At 42.4% G+C, this 22587-nt stretch overlaps 1 protein-coding gene across 6 annotated transcripts in view; it reads right to left on the bottom strand.

Annotated features, from left to right (window-relative positions):
• The window catches only part of LOC117874772, a 102899-nt gene that overhangs the window by 71312 nt on the left and 9000 nt on the right, over positions 1-22587 (bottom strand). For 4 of the 6 annotated variants that reach the window (XM_034765242.1, XM_034765244.1, XM_034765241.1 and 1 more), the window contains 3 exons: positions 11427-11489; positions 8276-8392; positions 2928-3086 (listed from right to left, as the gene is read on the bottom strand). In XM_034765242.1, the coding sequence (XP_034621133.1) occupies positions 2928-3086; positions 8276-8392; positions 11427-11489 (339 nt within the window). The remainder of the gene's footprint in view (positions 1-2927; positions 3087-8275; positions 8393-11426; positions 11490-22587) is intronic. The other 2 variants (XM_034765247.1, XM_034765246.1) reach the window with 2 other exon arrangements.

Below are 22587 nucleotides of genomic sequence, written 5' to 3'. Positions count from 1 at the left end.
CAGCCTTGAGAAATAAACTGTGGTCTTTTATTTAAGGCAGCAGTGTTCTCTAGTGCTTAAGGTGAACATGACATGCTCAGCAGTGAAAATTCAGGGGGATAGCTCCTATTTATGTATTTTTTAAATTAGAAGAGGAATCTAAGTCCTCCTAACAACCTCTCACAGATCCACAAACACTGCTGAGGCGGACTCCAGGAAAGAAGCTCCATTAGCAATGGATGGGTAGCAAATTCCCAGTATCCACATTTGGGGAGCTGCAACCTATAGAAACTGGTTTTTGTGGAGCAGCTGTTTCTAGATATTGCAACATAATTCTGCCTAGTTTCAAAGTCTAGTTAAATTTGCTAATTGACAAAAATTTATTTAGCTCTCACATGTACAAACCCAAGTGTTTAAATGCAAAGACATGAATACTTAAGGATATTGTAAATCTTACACTAACGCACACACACACACACACACACAGCACAATCTCTGCTGGCATAACTGATTTGAATTTAATAGAAGCTGTTGGGTCCTCAACACTTTTGAAAGACAGGCCATTTATGTAGGTGCCTAAGCAAGGATATAGGTTCCAACTTCATGCACCTGTTTTCAAAAATTTTGGCCACAGTCTTTGAAGTCATCTGCAAAGGAAAGACCACTGGGTTTGTACTGCGTAAGCAGGTGCTTTTCTTAACTTACTTTAACACACAGTCCACAAATAAGGCAGAGTCTAAAACGACCACTCTTCCTGGGGTTTGGATTATTGTTATTTTTTTATTACCCCTCAGTATTACATCATAGGGAGGGTTTGGTTTTTTGTTTTTTTTAAGTCTTTGCAACATACAAGCTCTTTAAGCATATTAAAACTGATGTCTAAAATTTAGACCCTTGAGTTACCAATAAATCCTGAGCAGACAGACTCTATAGGTTTGCGTTGTCAGAAGTTGTGTTAAACCAGGGGTCGGCAACCTTTCAGAAGTGGTGTGCCGAGTCTTCATTTATTCACTCTAATTTAAGGTTTCACGTGCCAGGAATACATTTTAAGGTGGTCTTTCTACAAGTCTATAATATATAACTAAACTATTATTGTATGTAAAGTAAATAAGGTTTTTAAAATGTTTAAGAAGCTTCATTTAAAATTAAAACAAAACAGAGCCCCCTGGACCGGTGGCCAGGACCCGGGCAGCGTGAGTGCCACTGAAAATCAGCTTGCGTGCCACCTTCGGCACACATGCCATAGGTTGCCTACCCCTGTGTTAAACTCTCTGCAGAACTCCTGCATTTTAGGTGCTCAAATGTTATAAAGAAGCAGGAGGGGGGAGAAATAATAATAAAAAGTAGCACATAACCTACAAAGGATCATTAAAGGTATCCACATTTCTGACTGCATGATAGCCTGAAAAGTGATTTTATTGGTTCACATGCATCATCCTCTCTTCTTTTGAATGACTTTGGAAAAGAGGGAGGGTACTTAACAGTAACTGTTGCTCTTCAAGAGTCACCTCCGTGCATTCAGACTACCTGCCCGCCTTCCCCTCTGCCTTGGAGTCCTATATAATGTAAGGACTCTATAGATAGGGAGGTGCATACCCTCTGCAGAATAGGGCAAGAAGTTCAACTTCACGCAAGATCTCTTTTGCTCAGTTCCACAGCTCAACACCAAGAGCACAATATCCCACAAGTGCAAAAGGCACAGAGGCAATTCTCAAAGAAGAGAAAGTCACACACAGATATTACATTTCCCAGTGATGCCTAAAAACCAACTCCTAAAAATGTACATGTCTCTCTCTCAAGCCTTCCATCATCATAAGGGACCATCCTCCTCATTTCAGTTTACATCTGTTTTATTTCATGTGTCATAGGAGAGCAAGGAGACCATTTGTTTTTTTCCCCCCACAAAATCAGAATTTTGTGATTGCTACATTAGAAATATTAATTTTGTTTTAAACATTTTGATATTTCGTAAAAATATTTTAGTCCTAATTTCCTCTGAAAGTGGCTGTCCTATACTTGCGTTTTACAGCACTAGCCTATTCAAATACACACTTTTTAGTCTTATCGACACAGAGCTCTCTCAGACTGTCCCATTCTTGCATCATCATCATCAGTTCAGCTCCACTGGTGGTACCAACAGGGCGAGCTCCAGACTAATTAACGTGTAAGCTCAGAATAGACACAGCCTTACTTTTGTGGCTTGTGTTCCACACTAAAGAAGAAGATTAAAAGCACTGTAGGTGATCGTGCTAAGGATTCAGCATCCATTACTTCAAAGCAATGCTGCCAGGTAGTTTAAAGTCCAAATTTTAGTTTTTTCATAAGGGGGGCAGGAGGGGGAAGGCTTTATAAAAGCTAACGACATTTAATGGATTTTATTAAATGTCAATACATTCTAGCAAATGACTTACTGAAAGAAAAAGTGAAATGAACTAGTTTGTTTTCATACACCAAAAATGGCGAAAAGTTTCTTAGAAGTCTGGCTTGTCTTTAATCAATAATTATTAGTGACTCAGGCAAGGACTTTTTTTTATATATAAAGAGGATTATCTTTAATCTCACTGTGCTTTTAGGAACATTTTCCAGTTTAAATCAGTCATTTTTCTTCTTGCAACAAGCTCACTTTCCAGGAGAAAATCCTGAGTTTGAAACTTTCAGGATTAATTCCCCACCAACAGACCAACTTGCCCACCCTCCCATGAAAGGAGGGGATTCATAGTTACATTGTATTAATGCTAATGGGAATTATCCACTTAACCCCTGCATATTCATAAGAGAAAAGAAACTCATACAATTTAGAAAGGGTATTGGGGGTGGGGGAGGGGATCTCTTAAATTTTCCAGTCAAGCCTTCCATTTCTTTCTAAACATTTCCTTATATTTTCAGTAAGCAAATCTCCCTTTTCCCTCAAAAAAAAAAAAAAAAAAAAAACAACCACACACACATACCTTTTTTCTTCCTTGCTGTTCAAGATTTTGTCTGAAGTTGAGATCAGACATTTGGATCTGAATTCGTTGCTTTTGAACTTTCTTGTTCAACAAATCCCTGTAATGCACATACATGGCATTTCTCAGCCTGTATAGATTCTTGTAGTTTTCAAGATGGTGCTGGAAGAAAATATCCATATGAATTTGGGGTTTGGGTTTGTTTATTTTTTTGTTAAATGCATATTTTCTTTCCACCTTTACACTAATCACTTCCATTTCCAAAAATAATTGACATGGACTTTCTTGATCAGAATAGAGGCTCACTTTTAGAGTTGTGCAGGAACCAGATTTTTTGCTTCAGAGAAAGTTTTGCAGTTTTGAATTTTTTTCCCCGTTCTGGAAGAGAACGAAATATTTTTTTGAGATTTCCCATGAATCAAAGTTCGAAAAAAAACCCTGCAGTTTGGGATGATCAAAACATTGTTTCAGTGTGGACTTGTCTCATTTTATAAAACACAATTAAACAAACAGAAAAATCAAAATGTTCCATTCCAAAAAGGTTAAAATGCAGAGTTTCAAAATGACATTCAAATTAGTTTTCAACGAATCTGCATTTTCCAACCAGCTCTACTCATTTCTGTTCTAAGAACAGACATCAGAATCACCACAAACAGGAAATGGAGTCAGAATCCATGTGCTGAGTGGGATCCCTAACTCCCAGATTAGGAGGGGCTGGGAGTGAAGGGAGAGAACATCTTGCATTGCTCTCAAAGAAATGATATGGGCATCCAATCTGCTGTGAGGAATGGATGATACTTGAGATTGTGTTGAGGTGGATATCAACCGGACAGAAGAAGTTGGGATGGGGTGAAGAGAAAATGTCTCTTATCAATCTAATGGCGGTATCTATAGTATTTCTCCCTGCAACCCCCTCTAGCAGACACATTGGCTCTTCCAATTCTGCATTGAAATCCTGTACAGTCCTACTGATTTCAATAGGATGTAAATCAGCACAGAATTTGGTCCCTGAAGTAAGCTGGTAGGCACCACTGGAAGTTACATTCAGTCCTCATTTGAAAGCAAGGAGGAAAAGCAAGCTCCTGGGCCCCGGAACTCCTGGAAAGATGGAAGAAAAAGCCAAGGAAGTTATGAAGTGACCGCAGCAGCAGCACCACCATTGTAGTTTAAACAATTACAGTAAATGCTTTTTTATCCTGCATGTTGGGGGAATGGGGGAGTCTGTGAGTAAAAAATTCCAGTCAACTAAAAGGAAGGGAGTTTGGGTGCAGGAGGGGGTGCAGGGCTGGGGGTTGGAGAAGGGAGTTTGGGAAGGGGCTTGGGGCACCGGATCCAGGGGGCGCTCACCTCGGGCGTGGTGACCTGTCCCTGCTGCTGAGGCAGCTCTGCGTACTGCCCCCGCCCTGCCCAGACTGCTGGCTCCACAGCTCCCATTGGTTGGGAACCACGGCCAATAGGAGCTGCGGGGGCAGTGCCTGTGGGCAGAGGCAATGCACAGAGCCGCCTAGCTGCGCTTCCACTTAGGAGCAGCAGGGACATGTTGCTGCTTCCGGGGAGCCATGCGGACATGGCAACCCAACTATAAACTGGACTTTCTATAAAGATTAAAAATGCCAGTTTATAGAGCTTTCCGGTTAGTACAGGACCAGATAACACAGCATTTACTGTATTTAAAACCTATCAAACCTTTTGATTAAACATTCCTAGAAGGCTGAGAAATAATTCAGCAGAAAGAGGGGTGATTGCTGCTGTGAAAACAGAGAAGCATATTCTGCAGTGCTGACTGGAAGGGTTGACTTCACATTTCGCCTCCACAACCCTCCAGCTGTGGATGTATTCTAATCTAATCCACACATCTAAGCATATGTTTTTATGCAGTACCTGGATTAAGGTGCAGGTACCAATGTTCAGTGATGTTTCTTGTCATAAGATACCTTCAGAGGGACTAGCTTCACAAAGCATTAGAGAGAAAGAGACACCTATATCATGCTCTTTTAAAGAGGCTTTTGATGTGACAAATAAAACCAAGAGAATGGGGAAGAAAAAGAACAAGGTTTTTTTTGTTTTGTTTTTTGAAAGCAGTTTCAGTTTAGGCTCATTCTGGAGACTATTAAAATGGCAAAGCGCTTTTTAACAGTTGTTTTGTGTATCCCCACTTGCTTGATATGGTCTTTAAATTAAGGGGGGGCGGGGAAGAGAAAAAAACACAGTGAAAGACAAAATCTTTGATATATTTAGGAATTACTTATGATAATAAAAAAGCTAAGGAAACAGACATATGACAGGGCATGTGAGTTAACACTTTAAAATACTTCCTAGCTCCAGGACCTTTTGGGCTTCTCAGGAAAAGTTTTAGTAGAACTGCCATTCAAGTCAAATGACTGCTGGGACTTACTGGGCTGCACTGGAAACACTTGTTATTTGGATGCTCTAGGTATGAGTCAGATTTGGGTGGAAAAAAAAAAATCTAAGCCCCAACAAGTCACTATAAGGAATACCTCATAAAAAGAGAGCATACTACGTATGGAAAAAAGTGACTTGCCACTAACTGTTGGCTGCAGTGAGTCTGTCAGCCAAGTCATAGTGCACATACAGGTCCTGTATGGCTAGCACTTATCAGACAATTAGAAGGTCTCCCTCTATGATATCGTGAAATTAGATAATGAATAATTCAAGTAACAAAATTCTCTCTCAGCCAAGCTTGCATCTACATCATTGTATTAAAGCATACAGTTAGTATTCTAGTAACTAGAATACTACCCAGTAGTATATTTAGGGCCCAGTTCTGTGCCACTGAAGTCAATGAGTCTTGCCATCAACTTCAGTGGCTCAAGAACAGGCCGTAGGGGTAGGTTTATAATGAAAGATGGCTGAAAAATCCATGAGCAAAACTGCACACCTATATTTATACATGCAATTACTATGACTGCATGTTCAATAGTAATTACAGTAGAACCTCAGAGTTATGAACACCTTGGGAATGGAGGTTGTTCATAACTCTGAAATGTTTGTAACTCCAAACAAAACGTCATGGTTCTTTCAAAAGTTTACAACTGAACATTGACTTAATACAGCTTTGAAACTTTACTGTGCAAAAGAAAAATGCTGCTTTTAACCATCTCAATTTAAATGAAACAAGTGCAGAAACAGGTTTTAAGCTTGTCAAATCTTATTAAACTTTCCCTTTTTTTAGTAGTTAACATTTAACACAGTACTGTACTTCCTTTTTGTGTGTGTCTCTCGCTCTGCTGCTGCCTGTTTGCGTACTTCCAAAGGAGGTGTGTGGTTGACCAGTCAGTTCGTAACTCTGGTGTTACATAACATTGAATATACAAAATCCCAACAATGGTGCATGCAAATGTAAGAGCACAGTTGTACACAAACTTTATACACAAATCTCAAAACGCCTTTAAAAATTTGGGTCACTATGTATTTCATAGTAAGTCATTTGAACACTAGTAATAAAAACCTATATTCAAGTACCGTTCAATACTTAAAGCGGGAAGTGCATAAGTATCATACAATACAACAGCCAGTGCTTTCTTGTGTCTTTGAGCTAAATGCATGTGCAATATCAGCTTTATGTCTGATCTATCTGGGAATGATGTGCTGCATTAGTTTGGGGACAGGTGAATCTACCAGATCTTTTCTTTCTCTATCTTCTATGACCCTGTGTTCTTAATTCTAAATTAGAAGAAACTTCAGTATGAATTGTTTTGTTCACTTCTCTGTGTATTCAAAGTGCCAATATACTACCTACTATTATATTGATAACACTCTGCATATTTACAAATATAAATATTCTCAGGTTAATATATTGCAGAATAACTGAAATAAACTCAAAGTATTATAGTGAGTTCCCAGCAGATGGTGCTGTTGACTATGGTCCAGTTCAATACTACCAGGTTCCCACTGGCCCAAGCGAAGCATATGGTCATCCATTTTACCCCTGCCACAGCTGAAGAATTTCTGTGATCAGTGTCTCAGTAAACTGCCAGGCCCCAAATCAATTTTCAGTAGATATGCGTGCTTTACTCAATGGCAGCTAAGTAAGTAAGGGTGCCTGCTTTTCTATATAAACTGTTTTGGACCCTGACAGATGTACATTTTGATTGCCAAGTTCCCAAAGAACTTATTATAGCATTATCCCACCTGTTCATGCTCTCTCTGTGTGTGTGTGTGTGTGTGTATATATATATTTCACTCTATATGCATCCGAAGAAGTGGGCTGTAGCCCACGAAAGCTTATGCTCTAATAAATTTGTTAGTCTCTAAGGTGCCATAAGTACTCCTGTTCTTATAGCATCATAGTGTATACATCTCTATATGTTGTATACTACTTTGTCTGTGGGTCTGTACAGATGTCCATCAGGGAGATATTACAGAAAGAAAAAAATATTTATAAGATTTACCTTCTTTAAATCAATGAAAATTGGGGCTTTAAATACGACAGTGCCTCTTCAACTTAATATAGTAACACCCCTTTGGCACCTTCTAGGACTTCAAGACTGGCACACTACTACATGCCATGGCCACTCAGAACTTCACACAGGCACTTGAGCTAACGGAGAATCTGCTTTAGCCATTAGCAATGTTGGAGTTAGGACACGCACACCTGACAGTTTCTGCGTCATCCAAAGTGCAGTAGTAAACCCGCCAGGTAGGCACAAGCCAGGTCACAACTACACAGCAATGTACAGAAGTATAAAGGTGAAAAAATTTGCCTTCCATTACACCACATAAGGTGGTGCCTGGCAACTGCCATAATTATTAAATGAACATATTGTCACTAATATTGTCCATATAAATGTTTCCTTTTGCTAAAGTTTCAGTTTGATACACAGCTGAGCATTCTAACCTAAGAGTTTAGGAATAGCTAATATGCCGTACTCCCTAGTTTATCTGCAAGCTGCTTAAAAAAAAAAAAAAAAAAAAAAACCCACACACACACACACCACACCTATCCGTTATAAGAGCAACCTGACTCTCCCAAGTAATGTACTGGTAATTACAGCTACCTCAATTCCCATGAGTCTTCCAGTTTGAGGAGAGTTTTTAATACTAGATCTGGATCATTGGGTCCAATTTTTCCCTCATTTACACTGAAGTAGGTCAAGAGCAATGCCACTGAAATTAATGGAACACTACACAAGGGTAAAATGAGCATAAACATCAGCATCAGTTCCTTTATCAGCCAAAGGAATGAATGAGCCCTACAACCAGAGAAGCCATCAGGGCATGTGGATAACCATGGAGAGCTCTCTGGGTTCTGGCAATCCAGATGTTCTAACTCTATTATTATTACCCCACATAGTAGTTTAAGTTATCTGCAAACAGCGTACTGGAATTACCTGTTCTAGCAGGGCCAGTTTCATTGCATCTTCTTGGTCTTCATCGCTAAAGGATGATTTGTTGTTCCTCTTCTTCCCGTTGTCATCTTTCATCATCTTTTTGGGGTTTTTGTCATTCTGAACAGAAATATATGGATGTCAAAACAGGGGCTTTAAAATATGTATACCTTCTTCAGTGCATAACAGAACCCTTGCTTTGTCTCTTTCACTGGAATCAAAGAATAGCCAAATACAAAAGTTAATCTTTCAGAATTGTGGAGCTAATGCTTGGCTCAGCTTGAGAATTTGTTTATAAATCTTAATCCATAAATATTTTCCACTCAGTTATTGTTCAGTATTAATATTGGTTAGTAAAGTATTCCAGAGAATATATACAAACTAGTATAAGAACTTTGTTTCTGTGGCTGTCAGTTATTGACTTCACTGGGTATGTGCTTGAACCAGATCACTGGCAGATCTCCCACAGCCCCCCTCCAAGTGCAAAGGCCTCATGAATGGCTATATCTACTTAATGGGGTTTTCACCTTTTTTAAAAAAGCAATTTTGAATGGTGTACACCCACCCACGCACTTCCAGTTTCATGAAGGTGTACGTTTGGTAATTGGGATTAGACTCTGGAGGTAGAGAAGTAAACTTGTATCAACAATATATATTTCTGCTCCGCTTGAAAGTCATACACACAAGCACCTGGGTTAATGCAGTCCTAAATCATTGGGCCTAGGGCCAGGATTTTGCAAGCTGCACCAGCAAACTGTAGAAGTTTCCCCATACATACTTTACAATATTTGCCAGAACCCAAAGCCTGCTAGACGCAGCTGCATGCACATACAAAACTCAAAAGTTTCAAATCAAGGGACCTGTAATGTGCATTGATAGGTCCAACACACTTAGTAAATTCTTCTAAACTCAAACGTTGGAATATCAAGGTGCCACAGATTATTTCTTATAAAATGTATAAAAATTTAAGAATCACAGCCCCCCCGCCCCAAAGAAAAGTTAATCTAGTGATATAGCAGAGATTATATCAATGCCTTACTCAAACTAAACCTGATTAGAACCTTGCGGTTTTACAAACAATAAACGTTAGAGGACCAAGAAACTATGTCAAGATAAATAAAATGAAGCATGGAAAGGCAGAACTGAGGTATCCAATCACCCTTAACTCTGACCTTAAACTACTTTGCACACTGTTTGTGCTGCCCTGTCTGGTTTATTAGGTATCTTTCAGGCTGTATCCAGAATTTGGAGCAACTTACCAAGCACCATGGTGGATTTTCCATCAGACAATTTTAAAATCAATCTTGATTTAAAATCTAGGAATTATTTTGGGGAAGTTCTATGGTCTGTGTTATACAGTAGGTCAAACTGGATGATCACAATAATCCCTTCTGGACTTAGATTTATAGATTCTAGAAAATGATCAGGATCCCAGTATTTAGAGAGCAGACATGTTCAAAGTAAGGATCTGGTAACCTTTGATCTTGAGATTTTGTTGGAATTGCAGTTAGTGAAGGCTGTTGGTTGCAGAGTGAATATAATAGGAGTGAGTATTGGTGTCTCTCTCAGCCTGTTCTGGCCTACTCTAGGAGCTCAGTTTTTGATCTTGGAGCTCTGGCTGCATGAAGACATTTAATTTTATATGGCAAATTCTGGCTGTGAAAAACTCTTCTTGCTTCATTTATTTTTTAAAATCACAAACCTGTGGCTTGTTTGTTCATCAGCCAGCCTTGGCTTACTTAGCCAATCTTATGGGCTTACCATGTTCCTAAATTACTCCCATAAAATGAGCACCCAGAAGGGTGATATTCCTGGGAACCTGGTCCCAACAGAAACCAATCATTGTATGAAGCAATTCTTAAAAGGTCCAGATTTGCATGGTAATTGTTTTGGGTGTGATAGAAGCACCCACACCAATAATTAAGTGGTTGGGAGCTAAAAATAAGTCAAATGAAAAAAAAAAAAGTTAGTCTGCTCCTCAAACTTGAGAGGGCAAGAACAAGCTTTATAGCAGGTTGGTTGTACTCTTAAATATTTATGTGTATTTGCCCCAGGCAGTGAAAATGTTTTGTTTGGGATTCAGTGTGAACACATCCCTTTTGCTGACAGGAGACCAAAGTCAATATTGGAAACTACTACCTCAAATAAATTTGGGACTATTTAAAAAAACAAAAACAAAAACAAAACAAAACCACCACATTTATGCAACCCTGCATATTCTTCCACAGTGAAACAATTGGTTGCAATATGTCCAGGATAGCATTGAATTTATTGTGGTAGTTAGTGAAAAGTACTGTATAACACAAAGCACACAGGACAAAAGTTTGCTAAAAATATAGAAAATTAAAAAGAATCTATGTTAAAAACAAAAACCCAAACTATTGATTTTCCTCCTATTTACAAAAATCTGTCTGTCTGTCTCTTTGGATGGAGACCAAAGTACAGCTCAGTAAGCACATTGCTCACAGTGGGAAGAATCCCCCTTGCATTGTAAGTAATTCCTTGCTACCAAGGACACACTGCAAACATGCATAATCCTGGCCATTCCCGTCCTGCAGAAAGGTCTGTATGTGAATACTGAGTTTAGAAAAATGGCAGCCTGCCACAGCACAGCAGTTGCAACAAAAGCGAGAAGGAGAGAGCCTGGACTGAGCACAACTTTGCTTCGAGCAAGATGCATCAACTGTAACTATAGCAAAAAATGTGATGGAGGGATAAAACACTGCCATTGCTATGCAGCCAGTTCTATTTGAGCGGGAGAAGTAAATCTGACAGAAGAGCTAAACTCAAAACTGTCACAGAAGACACCTCCCAATGCCTTGGATGGGCTACAACTCAGATGCCTGAATCAAGAACTGAGACAATCATTAGCACACTGTCTCAAAGGCTCAGAGGTCCTTATCAAAAGTAAATCAGTGGAATAAACATCCTTTACAGATGCAGACATATCTATTCCCATGCTGGGGTAGCCTTGAGTGACACATGGCTCATGTCTGAATAGAGATTGAGTGACGTTCCAAACACATGCTCTTGATTCCTCTCCAAGCATTTAAGATTACTTTGCTTAGGGCTGGTCTACACTACGGAGGGGGGGGGGGAGAAATTGACCTATGTTATTCACGTAGCTGAAGTCAACGTACTTAGATCTACTTACCATGGTATCTTCATTGCAGCATGTCGATGGGAGACTCTCTCCCATCGATTCATCTTGCGCGTCCTGTTGAGGTGGAGTACCGGAGTCAACGCTAGAGTGATCAGCGGTCGATCTATACTAGACACGATAAAAATCGACCCCCGCTGGATTGATCGCTGCCCATCGATCCAGCCAGTAGTGTAGGTAAGCCCTGGGAATTGTAAGCTTTACTGTTGATTTCCCATACCTTCTCAATGCAACTACAGGCACTTTGCTCCACCAAGGAAGTCAGCATAGCACCCTGTTTAGCCACTCATCTCATAACTGTCTCTGTGCTTTTTACCACCCTCTCCCCAAAACAGAATGCCCTTCTGAGCTGGTCCCCAAAGCCACATCATCTCCTTCCTCTTCCACCATACCTACATGAAACTGGCCAGTTAGGTGCCCAACTTCCTGTTTTTATTATATTTTAGAACAAAGTCTTTGCTCCATCATGGTGTGCACTTGATTCACTGAGCATATGTATAATCTTAAAGTTAGCCCTATCTTTCCCTCTCTCCTGCTCAGTTGTCTTGTAACCCCCCACGCCCCCAGCTGCGTCATGTCTGAAATTAATTTATAAGCTTCATGTAAGCTCCTGTCTTGTCTGTATTGGAAGGTGGCTGACAATCCTGGGCACGGATAATAAAGTAAATAATATTGTAATAGTAACGATATCCCTAAATCTGAATGAGGAGTGACTATCATGAGTCTTTGGCTACTCATTTATCTCCTAACAAGGAAATCTAATTCTGGAGTTCTGGCCCAAGAACAAGAGGGCTTAGGGGAAAGAAAGAAAGAAAAAACGGTGACCTATTACTGCAAAAGTCTCAGGGCTACAGACAATTAAATAACCAGGAGTGAACTTAACAAAGCAATGTTTGGGACCCCTTTAAAGCCATTTGTTTGGGCTGCTCAGCTGCAATGCCTATTATTCTGTATGTAGTTATCTTTGTGCTATCACAGGCTCCAAACACTATGCTATGCCAGCTGAGTGGGATTCAATTCCAAGCAGGCAGGTGAGGAAACAATTTGTAGAGGAAGGAAAAGAAGTAGCATAAATGATGCAATGACAGCATTGTGTAAAATTCATTCATACAAAGTGCAGTATCACAGCATAAATACCATGATAAACAAACAGATGAATAATCCAGTTAAAGGAACAAAAGCTACATTAATATGCCTAAACCAAATTCAGGCCTGCAATTCTATGAAGTCAATGGAAATGCACTGTTAAACTAGATAGGAGTGTCACTCACTTGGTGTGTTAATGTAGCTCTTTCCTTTAACTGATTATTTATCTGTTGAACTATCTCCACGGCGTACATGATGTGATACTACATTGAGGCTATATGAACCAACATTGCCCAATGTCACGGTTACAACATTTTTGTTAATGTTTGTTTTAGGTTATATATTGCCTGCCTTATGAATGGAGTTTAAACAAGGTATCAAAGTAAACAGTACTGTAGAACACCACATTTCAGCTTTACTGCACTATATTGTGCCACCGTAACAAACAGGAAGGTTCAAGACAGATTGTGTAATGCATCATCTGGATCTCAGCACCCAAGAACTAAATGGATAGAAGGCCAAATCTCAGTTTACTAGCATCAAAGGGGAACAGAAAAAAAAAAAAAAAGCAGGTATAAGCTAGATTCCCTTGCTATACTCCTTATTGCAGTGACTACAGGTCTTTCCTTTCCCAAAGTCTAATTCCGACTGCTCTCCCACCCTCTGGGAACCCTCTCTAGGATAAGAGTTACTAATGTGCCTTGCTCTTAAATAAGACCTTATTGCAGTTTTGCCTCAATCCAGCCTCTAAAGTTTATACAGCAATCATTTCTGAATGAAGAAAAAAAAAAGTGTCATAAGCTAATTTGTCAGGTGTTTTTATGGGGGTGCCTGTATAAATCCTTCTTTCACACATACCTATAGTGTTTTGCACAAACACATTTGCAGGTAAAAATTTAGAGGCTGTTTTTGAAAATCTGGCCCTGCAAGTCATATACAACACAGTTTTACAAAAGAATTATTTAACGCTTACAGACAAACAGGAATGTCCCTTGGGCAATTTTTCAATGTAATGAAAAGAGAATGGGTCACATGATCCTTATTTATTCCAACCTCAAAATTCTATAGCAGATAAGATATAAGGAACGCCCTCTGCCAAGCAAAAACTCAGTTCATAAGCAGCCCTTTACCAAAGCAAAAGTCCAGTACAATACCACAATAATTCTGCATATGGTGTATCCAGTGATATGCTAACAAGTAGCTTAATAGTTTCAAAAACCTATTCTCAATACACACCAGCAATGTTCCCTCTAATTGTTTTACATCCATATGCGGAATGGATTTTGTTATGTGCATCAATATGGAACTGATGTGTGGCGAGGGTGGGGCCAAGGGGTTCGGAGTGTGGGAGGGGGCTTAGGGCTGGGGCAAAGGTGCAGGGGGTTAGGGCTCCAGCTGGGGGTGTGAGCTCTGAGGTGGGGCCGAGGGGTTTGGGGTGTTGGAGGGGGCTCAGGGTTGGGGGGTTTGGGGTGCAGGCTGCCCTAGGGCTGTGGTGGGGACAGAGGACTCCCCCCAGCTCTCTCCCCGCCGTAGCACAGGGCCAGGGCAGAGGCGCCTCTCCCCGCTTGCATGGCCCTTGATAGCCTGCTGCACAGCCGCGCAGCTTAGAGGGAACTGAGCACACTAGTCAGCAAACTGCATGCAAAAATAGTTGAAAGAATTTCCTATCACTAGGGGAGGGAGCTGTGGTAAAAATATTCATGGCAGGACTCAAGAGCCTCCTTCACTACAAAACCCCGATTCATCCCCAGTGCTTGTCAATCTGTGCACTGAATGAGGCAGGCATCCCAACAGAAAATTAGTGTGTCAATGTATTTAAATATTAACACTAAGCGTATGTGCAAGGAGGCTGATTAAGGTTGTACAAGAAACCTGAATTCTGGCAGTTCCTAATTTATGAATGCTTGACTTTGCAAGTGTGAGTGAGTGTATATATATATATAATTTAACTCTAATATATATATATATATATATATATATATATATATATATATATACACACACACACACACACACACACACACTTTCCTAGGTTTTTTTTAAAAAAGCAAATAGAATAAACAAATTCTATCATGTGAGATCATATTGACACCCACATGGGTCATCAGCAGGGTTCAGACCTTTAGATCCACCACAAGGACCTCTTCCAGCATAACTGGTAGCAGTTGAAGGCTGTTATCCTCTAAGGACCAAGCCACTAGAGGGGGATGGGGCACACTTTGCCAGTGGGGTTCACCAATTTTTGTTGACAGGGGAATAGTGAGATTCAGGAAAGCTGGGGTCTATTCCAGGTTCTGAGGGGTGGATACTTGAATGGTTAGAAACCCATCTACCTCTGTTCCCCTACAAGCCTGACTCCCTTCTCCCCTCCAGCTTGTTCCTTTCCCCATCCTAGCTCTTCCTCACTCCCCTGTCAGGCTCCTCACTCCAGTCTCCTGCCTTCCCTGACACCTCCACCCACTCCCTCCATTGCCACCTCCCCAAGTCTGACTCTTGTTCCTTCTGTACTCTAGTCCAGTCAACCAGCCTCCTCCTCCTCACTGCCTGGTTACCAGCTGGGGGAGCGCAGAGAGAACAGGAGTGACAGATCCCCTGCAGCCCCAGGCTGGAGCATGTTCCACGCAGATGGAATCTTCAGGGAATTTAGCTGCCAAAATCTTACAAAAGACTCTTCAGCATATGTGAAATGAGGTGTTTCTAAGGCTTATAATTTGATCAACTACAGGCAGTTTTTCCACAAGAACAGCAAAGCCAAACCCCTGACACAAAGTCAACCCTCCCGCCAAATGTCAAGTTCCTGCTCCAAACAGGGCCGGCTCCAAAGTTTTGGCCGCCCCAAGCAGCCAAAAAAAAAAAAAAAAAAAAAAGCCGTGATCATGATCTGCAGCGGCAATTCGGCGGGAGGTCCTTCGCTCCGAGGCGGAGTAAGGGACTGTCTGCCGAATTGCCACTGAATACCTGGACGTGCTGCCCCCCCCTGGAGCAGTGGCCCCAAGCACCTGCTTGACAAGCTGGTGCCTGGCGCCAGCCCTGGCTCCAAAGCATGGAGGTGCTAAAGCTTCTCAACAAAATGGGTATGAGGTGGTTTTTTGTTGTTGTTTTTGTTTTTTTGGTTTAACACGGGCAAAACAACATTTTTCTCTAACCTCATTCATGAAATGGCTGAACCATTGTTGCTGAAACTTTCCAAAAATATTTAGCTTGTGACTGACACCTCACATGAAAAACTTCAGCTGAAATGGTTAAAATTCTGCAAGGTTTCAAGCAATTGAAAATAAGAGTCTTATAATGGAAAGCATTGGGCAACCGTAATTAATTGGCAGCACTACCAGCTCCATCTATAATGCACATAGACTTTACACAATTGATCCTGATTGGGACCTCTGGGCATTATATTTACACAACAGACAGTGACCTTATAGAAACAAAATAAGCAGAAGAATACGTTGAAGGGAGACACTTGATATACTCAGATAAATTAAATGTCAAAATACATTATCTGTGACTGCACTTTGCAGCTCAGCATGGCTTTCATGTGGAAGATATAACGCTGTGATTGATAGCTCTACAAATGTTTGCTGAATGCCCTAATTACCCTCACATAATGTACAGAGGCACTTAACTCCTGAGTTATAGAATGGGCCATATAAGGGAGACCTGTTTTTCCTTACCTCATCATGGAGACCTTAACATTCTACATTTTACTTTTATTACAGTAAATAAGCATAGCGTCTGTTTTAGCTCAGCATTCTGTGATGAATGGCTGTATTTACCACTTTGTTACTATGGCAATATTACATCTGAAGTACACCAACAAGCGGATGCTTTCATCTCTCTTTGTACTTACAGAATACTCCTTTTTCTTATTTTGAGGGTGACTAACTATAAAGGGGACTGAACTTTTCTGAGTCTCAAGACAAGGGCTTATTTTCTAAATGTTCCTATTAACTGTAGTAGATAAACTGATGGTTGTGTGTGACAAATTCCAGAAACCTTAAATCAGGAACTGGCAAACCATATTCTCTTCCCCCTACAGAAGAGATTTAGTGTAGCTACACTTCTTCCAATGAAGAAAGACCAAAACTGAAACCCTTTGCTTAACTATGGAAGGTAAGGGTGGGAGCAAAGAAACATTCACACACCTGCATACCCACAGCTTTCTTGGCAACAACCTAAACATTAGTTTTTGGTACATTTTTGATAGATAGGCACAAAAAATGGTGAAAGTAGGTAGATGCATTATTACTAACAATAGCCATTCTGTTCCCATTAAACACAAACTCAAAATAATTCAGGGCAAAAAAGCTGAACGTAGATCAAACTCTTAGGTGGGGAATCCAGGACAAGGAAAAAGTATATTCAACTGAACTGGATGCAAGACAGCAGACAGATTTATAGCAAAATCTTGCAGACTGTTCTGTTTAATTGCTAAATTAATTAGTTACTGGTAGAGTTACTAGGTCTTTCATACTTCTACCCATAATATTTCTCTTTTTGACTGGTGATTCCTAGGTGGGGGAATGCAGGGTTATTTAGGGTCAGAGCAGGGGACAGGGAGTCAAGAGAATTGGGTTCTCTTTTTGTCTCTGCCATGGACATACTGTGTGACCTTGAGTGAGTCACTCAGATTAACATAATTTTTCTTAGCGCTAAAATGAGGATACTACTTCCCTCACTCACAGGGAAGTTTGTGAGGCTTAATTCAGTGAAAGGTGTAAAACGTTTTCAGATCCTCATATGAAAAGCTCTATAGAAGTGCAAAGTAATATTACAAGGAAAACATTTAACTCATGGAAATAGTTTATCAGTTATTTATTTAGGAAAACTTAACTGGTTTGGGGCATTACATTCTGCAACTTGATGAAGCAATAATGCTTTATAAAGCATTTTTCTTCCCCAGTGTGGCTTCCAAAGCCTTGAACAATCATGTCTTTGTTTCTCTCTTTAGCAGTTTCCTTGGACAGTTTCTATTCGGATTTTTTAGGGCCCTGAATTTCACTCTATTTGTATTTTGGTAACTGCTATATTATTGTTCTATGGTTTCTGGGTGGATATTCACACAATAGTGTCCAGTAGTGCATTTCTGATTCCTGGACAGTTATTCAAATGAGATGGTTTTTCTGTTGTGTTCCAGGAAAGAGACTCTTTCTTTCTTCCTTCATGTTAAGGGCCGGGCCGTGTGCAGTCTTGCCTAATGGTCAGGGCAGGAGACTGACCTAATTTTGGAGCAGGTGACCAGGCCTAGTGACCAGAGCCACAATCAGGAGCTGAGTTACCAAGCCCAGCGAGCAAGCCGGAGCCAAAAGCCAGGAATCAGGAGCCAAGGATCAGAGTCAGAGTATAAGCCAGAGCAGGGCAAGAGCCAGAGGGAGGAAACCAGGAACAGGAGCCAGGGATAGGGGCAAGGAAGATGATGAGAGCAGGAAGCAGGACCAGAAACAGTCCTGCTACAGAATGTGGAATGCTACTGATCAGCCAGAAACCAGTCCTGCTCCAGGGTTTAAGAATGTGCCTGCTGGAGTCTTCGGCCAGTCAGGGGGCCAGGTTCATTTGCTGACCCATCGGAGGGCAATGAGATGCATCCGGGTTCAGCTGTGGGTCCCTGACATAGTCCTTCATTCTAGGTCCAGGGCTGGCAACAGTAGCTCACTCAGTCACAGGAAAAAGAGTGCCTTGTATATCAGGCATGGACCCCAGCATAGGCTAGCAAAGTAAGCACATATCCATCCAGGCAGGCTTGTACAGTCTGCATTCATAGATATTTTTAGCCATACCAGCTGCATTATAGCTAGCATGGTCTACATGCTACATGAGCTGTAATCACACCTCTGATTGCAGGGTAGGCGTAACACTGATGTCCTAACAACAGAAAAGAAAAAAATATTTTCTTAGGTTGCAAAGTATGAGTAAACTAGCATAATAAATTCTAGTTCATACAGTGGCAATAGTTAAAAATTTGTATGTTGCCTTAGATAATTAAGATCTGCCATTCGCTAACTCCAGTACTCCACAGTGTTCAAGGTATTCCATATACTAAGCACAGGGAAATACTGTACAAGTATATAATGCACTACACCATCTTAGGTAAAACTGGCAAATATTCAGTACCACCATCATAATCATGTCACCCATGGAGATGTGAACCAACATTCTGCAGAGCCAACCTTTTCTAGTCATGTCAGAAAGGGGAAAAAAAAAGGCAATCCAAGGGATACTGTGGGCATCTTTAAAAAAAAAAAAAAAAAAGTGCAACATTTGCCACTTGGTAGTATATCCGGTTTTAATTTCAGGAAAATACTGTGGTCACTGAATGTTGAGTTTTTACTGATGCCCATTGTATGTATTTTAGGGGAAAGGCCAGCAGTCAGGGGCTTGGACTGCATGGCTTAATATATTCCCCCCTCCCCCCCCCCCATTCCTAACCTCAGTGAATCACTTGCCAATAGTGTCTGGAGTATTATACTACAGTACACATCCAACAAGCCAACTTTTTTTTTTTTTTTTTTTTTTTTTAAATAAAAACATAGTACTTTTCAGCATAAAGACAGCAGACATACCCTTCTGACATAGGACTCTGATGTGAATGTGTACAAGTAAAATATTTCAGTTCAAAGTGGAATATCTTCATTTATATAAACAAAGTCCTGAAGATTTGTATTGGCCAAATATTGAATGCTATAGTGTCAATTTTATTTTAATGCCCCCTTGTATTAAAGTTCTGGACCTCTTCTGAGAAGAGACTGTGGCCTTGGCTACACTTGCGAGTTGCAGTGCTGTAAAGCCGCCCCCAGTACTGTAACTCACTCCCCATCCACACTGGCAGGGCACTTACAGCGCTGTATCTCCCTGGGTACACCGCTGCAGGTACTCCACCTCTCCGAGAGGAATAGCAAGTATTGCGCTGCCGGTGCAGCGCCAGTGTGGCCACCCAATTCGCTGTGAACGGCCTCCAGAATTATTCGGCAGTATCCCACAATGTCTGTTCTAGCCACTGTGACAAAGTTCCTCCTCTATCTTGGTGGGTCCTGCGCTTATTGGCAGATTTTCTTGCCTCAGAGATTCACCATGTGGGTTGGGGAACAGCCCAGAGACCTTCCCCTCTGGAAGAACCCACAGTCCAGGTCAATTGGGAGGTTTGGGGGGAACCTGGGCCCGCCCTCTACTCCAGGTTCCAACCCAGAGCCCTGTGGGCTGCAGCTGTCTAAAGTGCTTCCTGTAACAGCTGCATGACAGTTACAACTCCCTGGGCTACTTCCCCATGGCCTCCTCCAAACACCTTCCTTATTCTTACCACAGGACCTTCCTCCTGGTGTTTGATAACACTTGTGCTCCTCAGTCCTCCAGCAGCACACCCTCTCACTCTCAGCTTCTTGCTCCCAGCTCCTCACACTCACACCACAAACTGAAGTGAGCTCCTTTTTAAAACCCAGGTGCCCTGATTAGCCTGCCTTAATGGATTCTAGCTGCTTCTTCTTAATTGGCTCTAGGTGTCCTAATTAGCCTGCCTGCCTTAATTGGTTCTAGCAGGTTCCGGATTACTCTAGTGCAGCCCCTGCTCTGGTCAATCAGGGAACAGAAAACTATTCATCCAGTGACCAGTATATTTGCCCTCTACCAGACTCCTGTACCCCACTGGTCTGGGTCTGTCACACCACTCCGGTCATCAGTTCAAACTCTACTGCCCTGGCCTCAGGTAACCCATCCTTTACATTCCCTGGGAATTTTAAAAATCCCCTTCCTGTTTGCTCAGCCTGGCATGGTGTGGAGTGCTATCAGCGAATCTTTCCAGGTGACCATGCCTCCACGTGCCAAGCGAGCCCCAGCATGGAACAATGGCAAGTTGCTGGACCTCATCAGTGTTTGGGGGGAGGAAGCTGTTCAGTCCCAGCTGCGCTCCTGCCATAGGAATTATGATACCTTCAGGAAGGTATCAAAGGACATGATGGAAAGGGGCCATGACCGGGATGCCCTGCAGTGCAAGATTAAAGTCAAGGAGCTGCGGAGTGCCTACCGCAAAGCCCGCAACGCAAATAGCCGCTTGGGTGCTCCCCCCGCGACCTGCCGATTCTACAAAGAGCTGGATGCGATACTTGGTGTTAACCCCACCTCCACTCCGAGCACCACCATGGACACTTCAGAGCTGGTGTGGGGGGCTGGAGGAGGAGGAAAAAAAACGGGAGTGATGGTGGTGGGCCGGATGGAGACACCCCGGAATCCCTGGAGCCATGCAGACAGGAGCTCTTCTCGAGCCAGGAGGAAGGTAGCCAGTCACAGCAGCCGGTACTTGGTGGAGAACAAACAGAAGAGCAGGTTCCCGGTAAGCGTTTCCCCCCGGGGAAGGAATTTTTTCGGTGCGGGCTCTTTGGGAGAGGAGGGTTAGGCATGCATGCTTAGATGCAGAATAGTGCATTGATGTGGTTTATCACATCGCGGTAATCTCCTTGAATGTCTCTTCCAGAACGCGTGCAATGCGCTTGCACAGGTTTATCAGGAGAGCCACCGTGGTCCTTGTCCCAACCAGGCTAACGTGTCCACGCCACTGTGCCGTGAGGGGCTGGGGGACCATTGCTGCACACATGCAAGCTGCATATGGGCCAGGGCGGAAGCCGCATTGCAGTAGAAGACCCTCCCTTGCTTCCCAGGTCACCCTCAGCAGTGAGATATTGTCCAGGACGAACTCCTGTGGAAAATGTTGGGACAGTGTAGCTGCCCCCTGAAGCTGTTGGCTCTCCCCAAGGCACAGAAACCCAGAGAACAGTGCAGTTCTGAAACAATCAGTCCCCCTTACTCACCATTTTGAGGCTCCTGTGGGATGTGCGTGCTCTGTATCGGACAAGAAAATTATGCAATTGTGTGGACCCTGGGTGTTTTCTACTCCTTAAGTGCGGGGGAATTCATTACTCTGTCTGGTATAAACAATGCTGCCTCTTAAATGTTACATTTTGCCTATACAGCAGCATCAACCTTGAGACCTCAGCCGTCCCTCTTATCGCCTGCTCAGAGACTGCAAAGACTCAGGAGGAGACCGCGAAAAAGCAAAGAAGACATGCTGCAAGAAGTGATGCGGCAATCTATTAAAGAGAATGAGAAACCACAGAACTGGAGGGAGAGAGAAAGCAGGATCCGCCAGGAAAACGCAGCGCACTGGCGGCAAAGCACGGATTGGCTCATAAGCATCCTGGAGCACCAAGCAGACGCTATCCAGGAGCTCGTAGCCATGCAGAAAGAGGAGCAGTACCGAAAACGTCACCCCTCCCTACAGCCCTTGTCCCAAAACTTTTTCCGTTGTGCCCTACTGTCACCTCCAACCCACTTTCCCCAACTTCCGTGTTCTTCATGCCACCCGCTGCCTCCAACACCAGTATCTTCACCACCCAGCCCTGAAAACCACGGCCCTTACCTTCTGCACTCAACCTCAATCATCATGCAGTATAGCTATCCTGAAGTGCAGCACTCACTGCACAGCACACCACACAGGACATACGCAAATCTGTGATTGTACCGTTCCCCACTCCACCCCCTTGTTTCTTTTCAATAAATGGATTTTTTGGCTTTGAAAACATTCTTTATTATTGCATAAAGTAAAAGACTCCTTAGCCCAGGAAATAAACAGGCACTACAAGTCTGCTTGTCTGCTTAGCAGACACTGATTCCTAAAGATTGGAACTACTGCACTGCACTCCCGTGCAGGGCACCAGATATCACTGCTGATTTTCAGCCTCAAATTGCTCCCTCAAGGCATCCCTAATCCTTGCAGCCCCATGCTGGGCCCCTGTAATAGCCCTGCTCTCTGGCTGTGCAAATTCAGCCTCCAGGTGTTGAACCTCGGCGGTCCATGCCTGACTGAATCTTTCCCCCTTCCCTTCACAAATATTATGGAGGGCACAGCACACGGATATAACCGCGGGGATGCTGTTTTCGGCCAAGTCCAGCTTCCCATACAGACATCGCCAGCGGCCCTTTAAACGGCCAAAGGCACACTCCGCAGTCATTCGGCACCGGCTCAGCCTGTAGTTGAACCGTTCCTTGCTGCTGTCAAGGCTCCCTGTGTAGGGTTTCATGAGTCATG

The sequence above is a fragment of the Trachemys scripta genome, chromosome 3, assembly GCF_013100865.1.
Source record: "Trachemys scripta elegans isolate TJP31775 chromosome 3, CAS_Tse_1.0, whole genome shotgun sequence".
Taxonomy (NCBI): domain Eukaryota; kingdom Metazoa; phylum Chordata; order Testudines; family Emydidae; genus Trachemys; species Trachemys scripta.
Note: the sequence above shows the minus strand (reverse complement) of the source record. Positions and strands in the feature narration are given on the sequence as shown.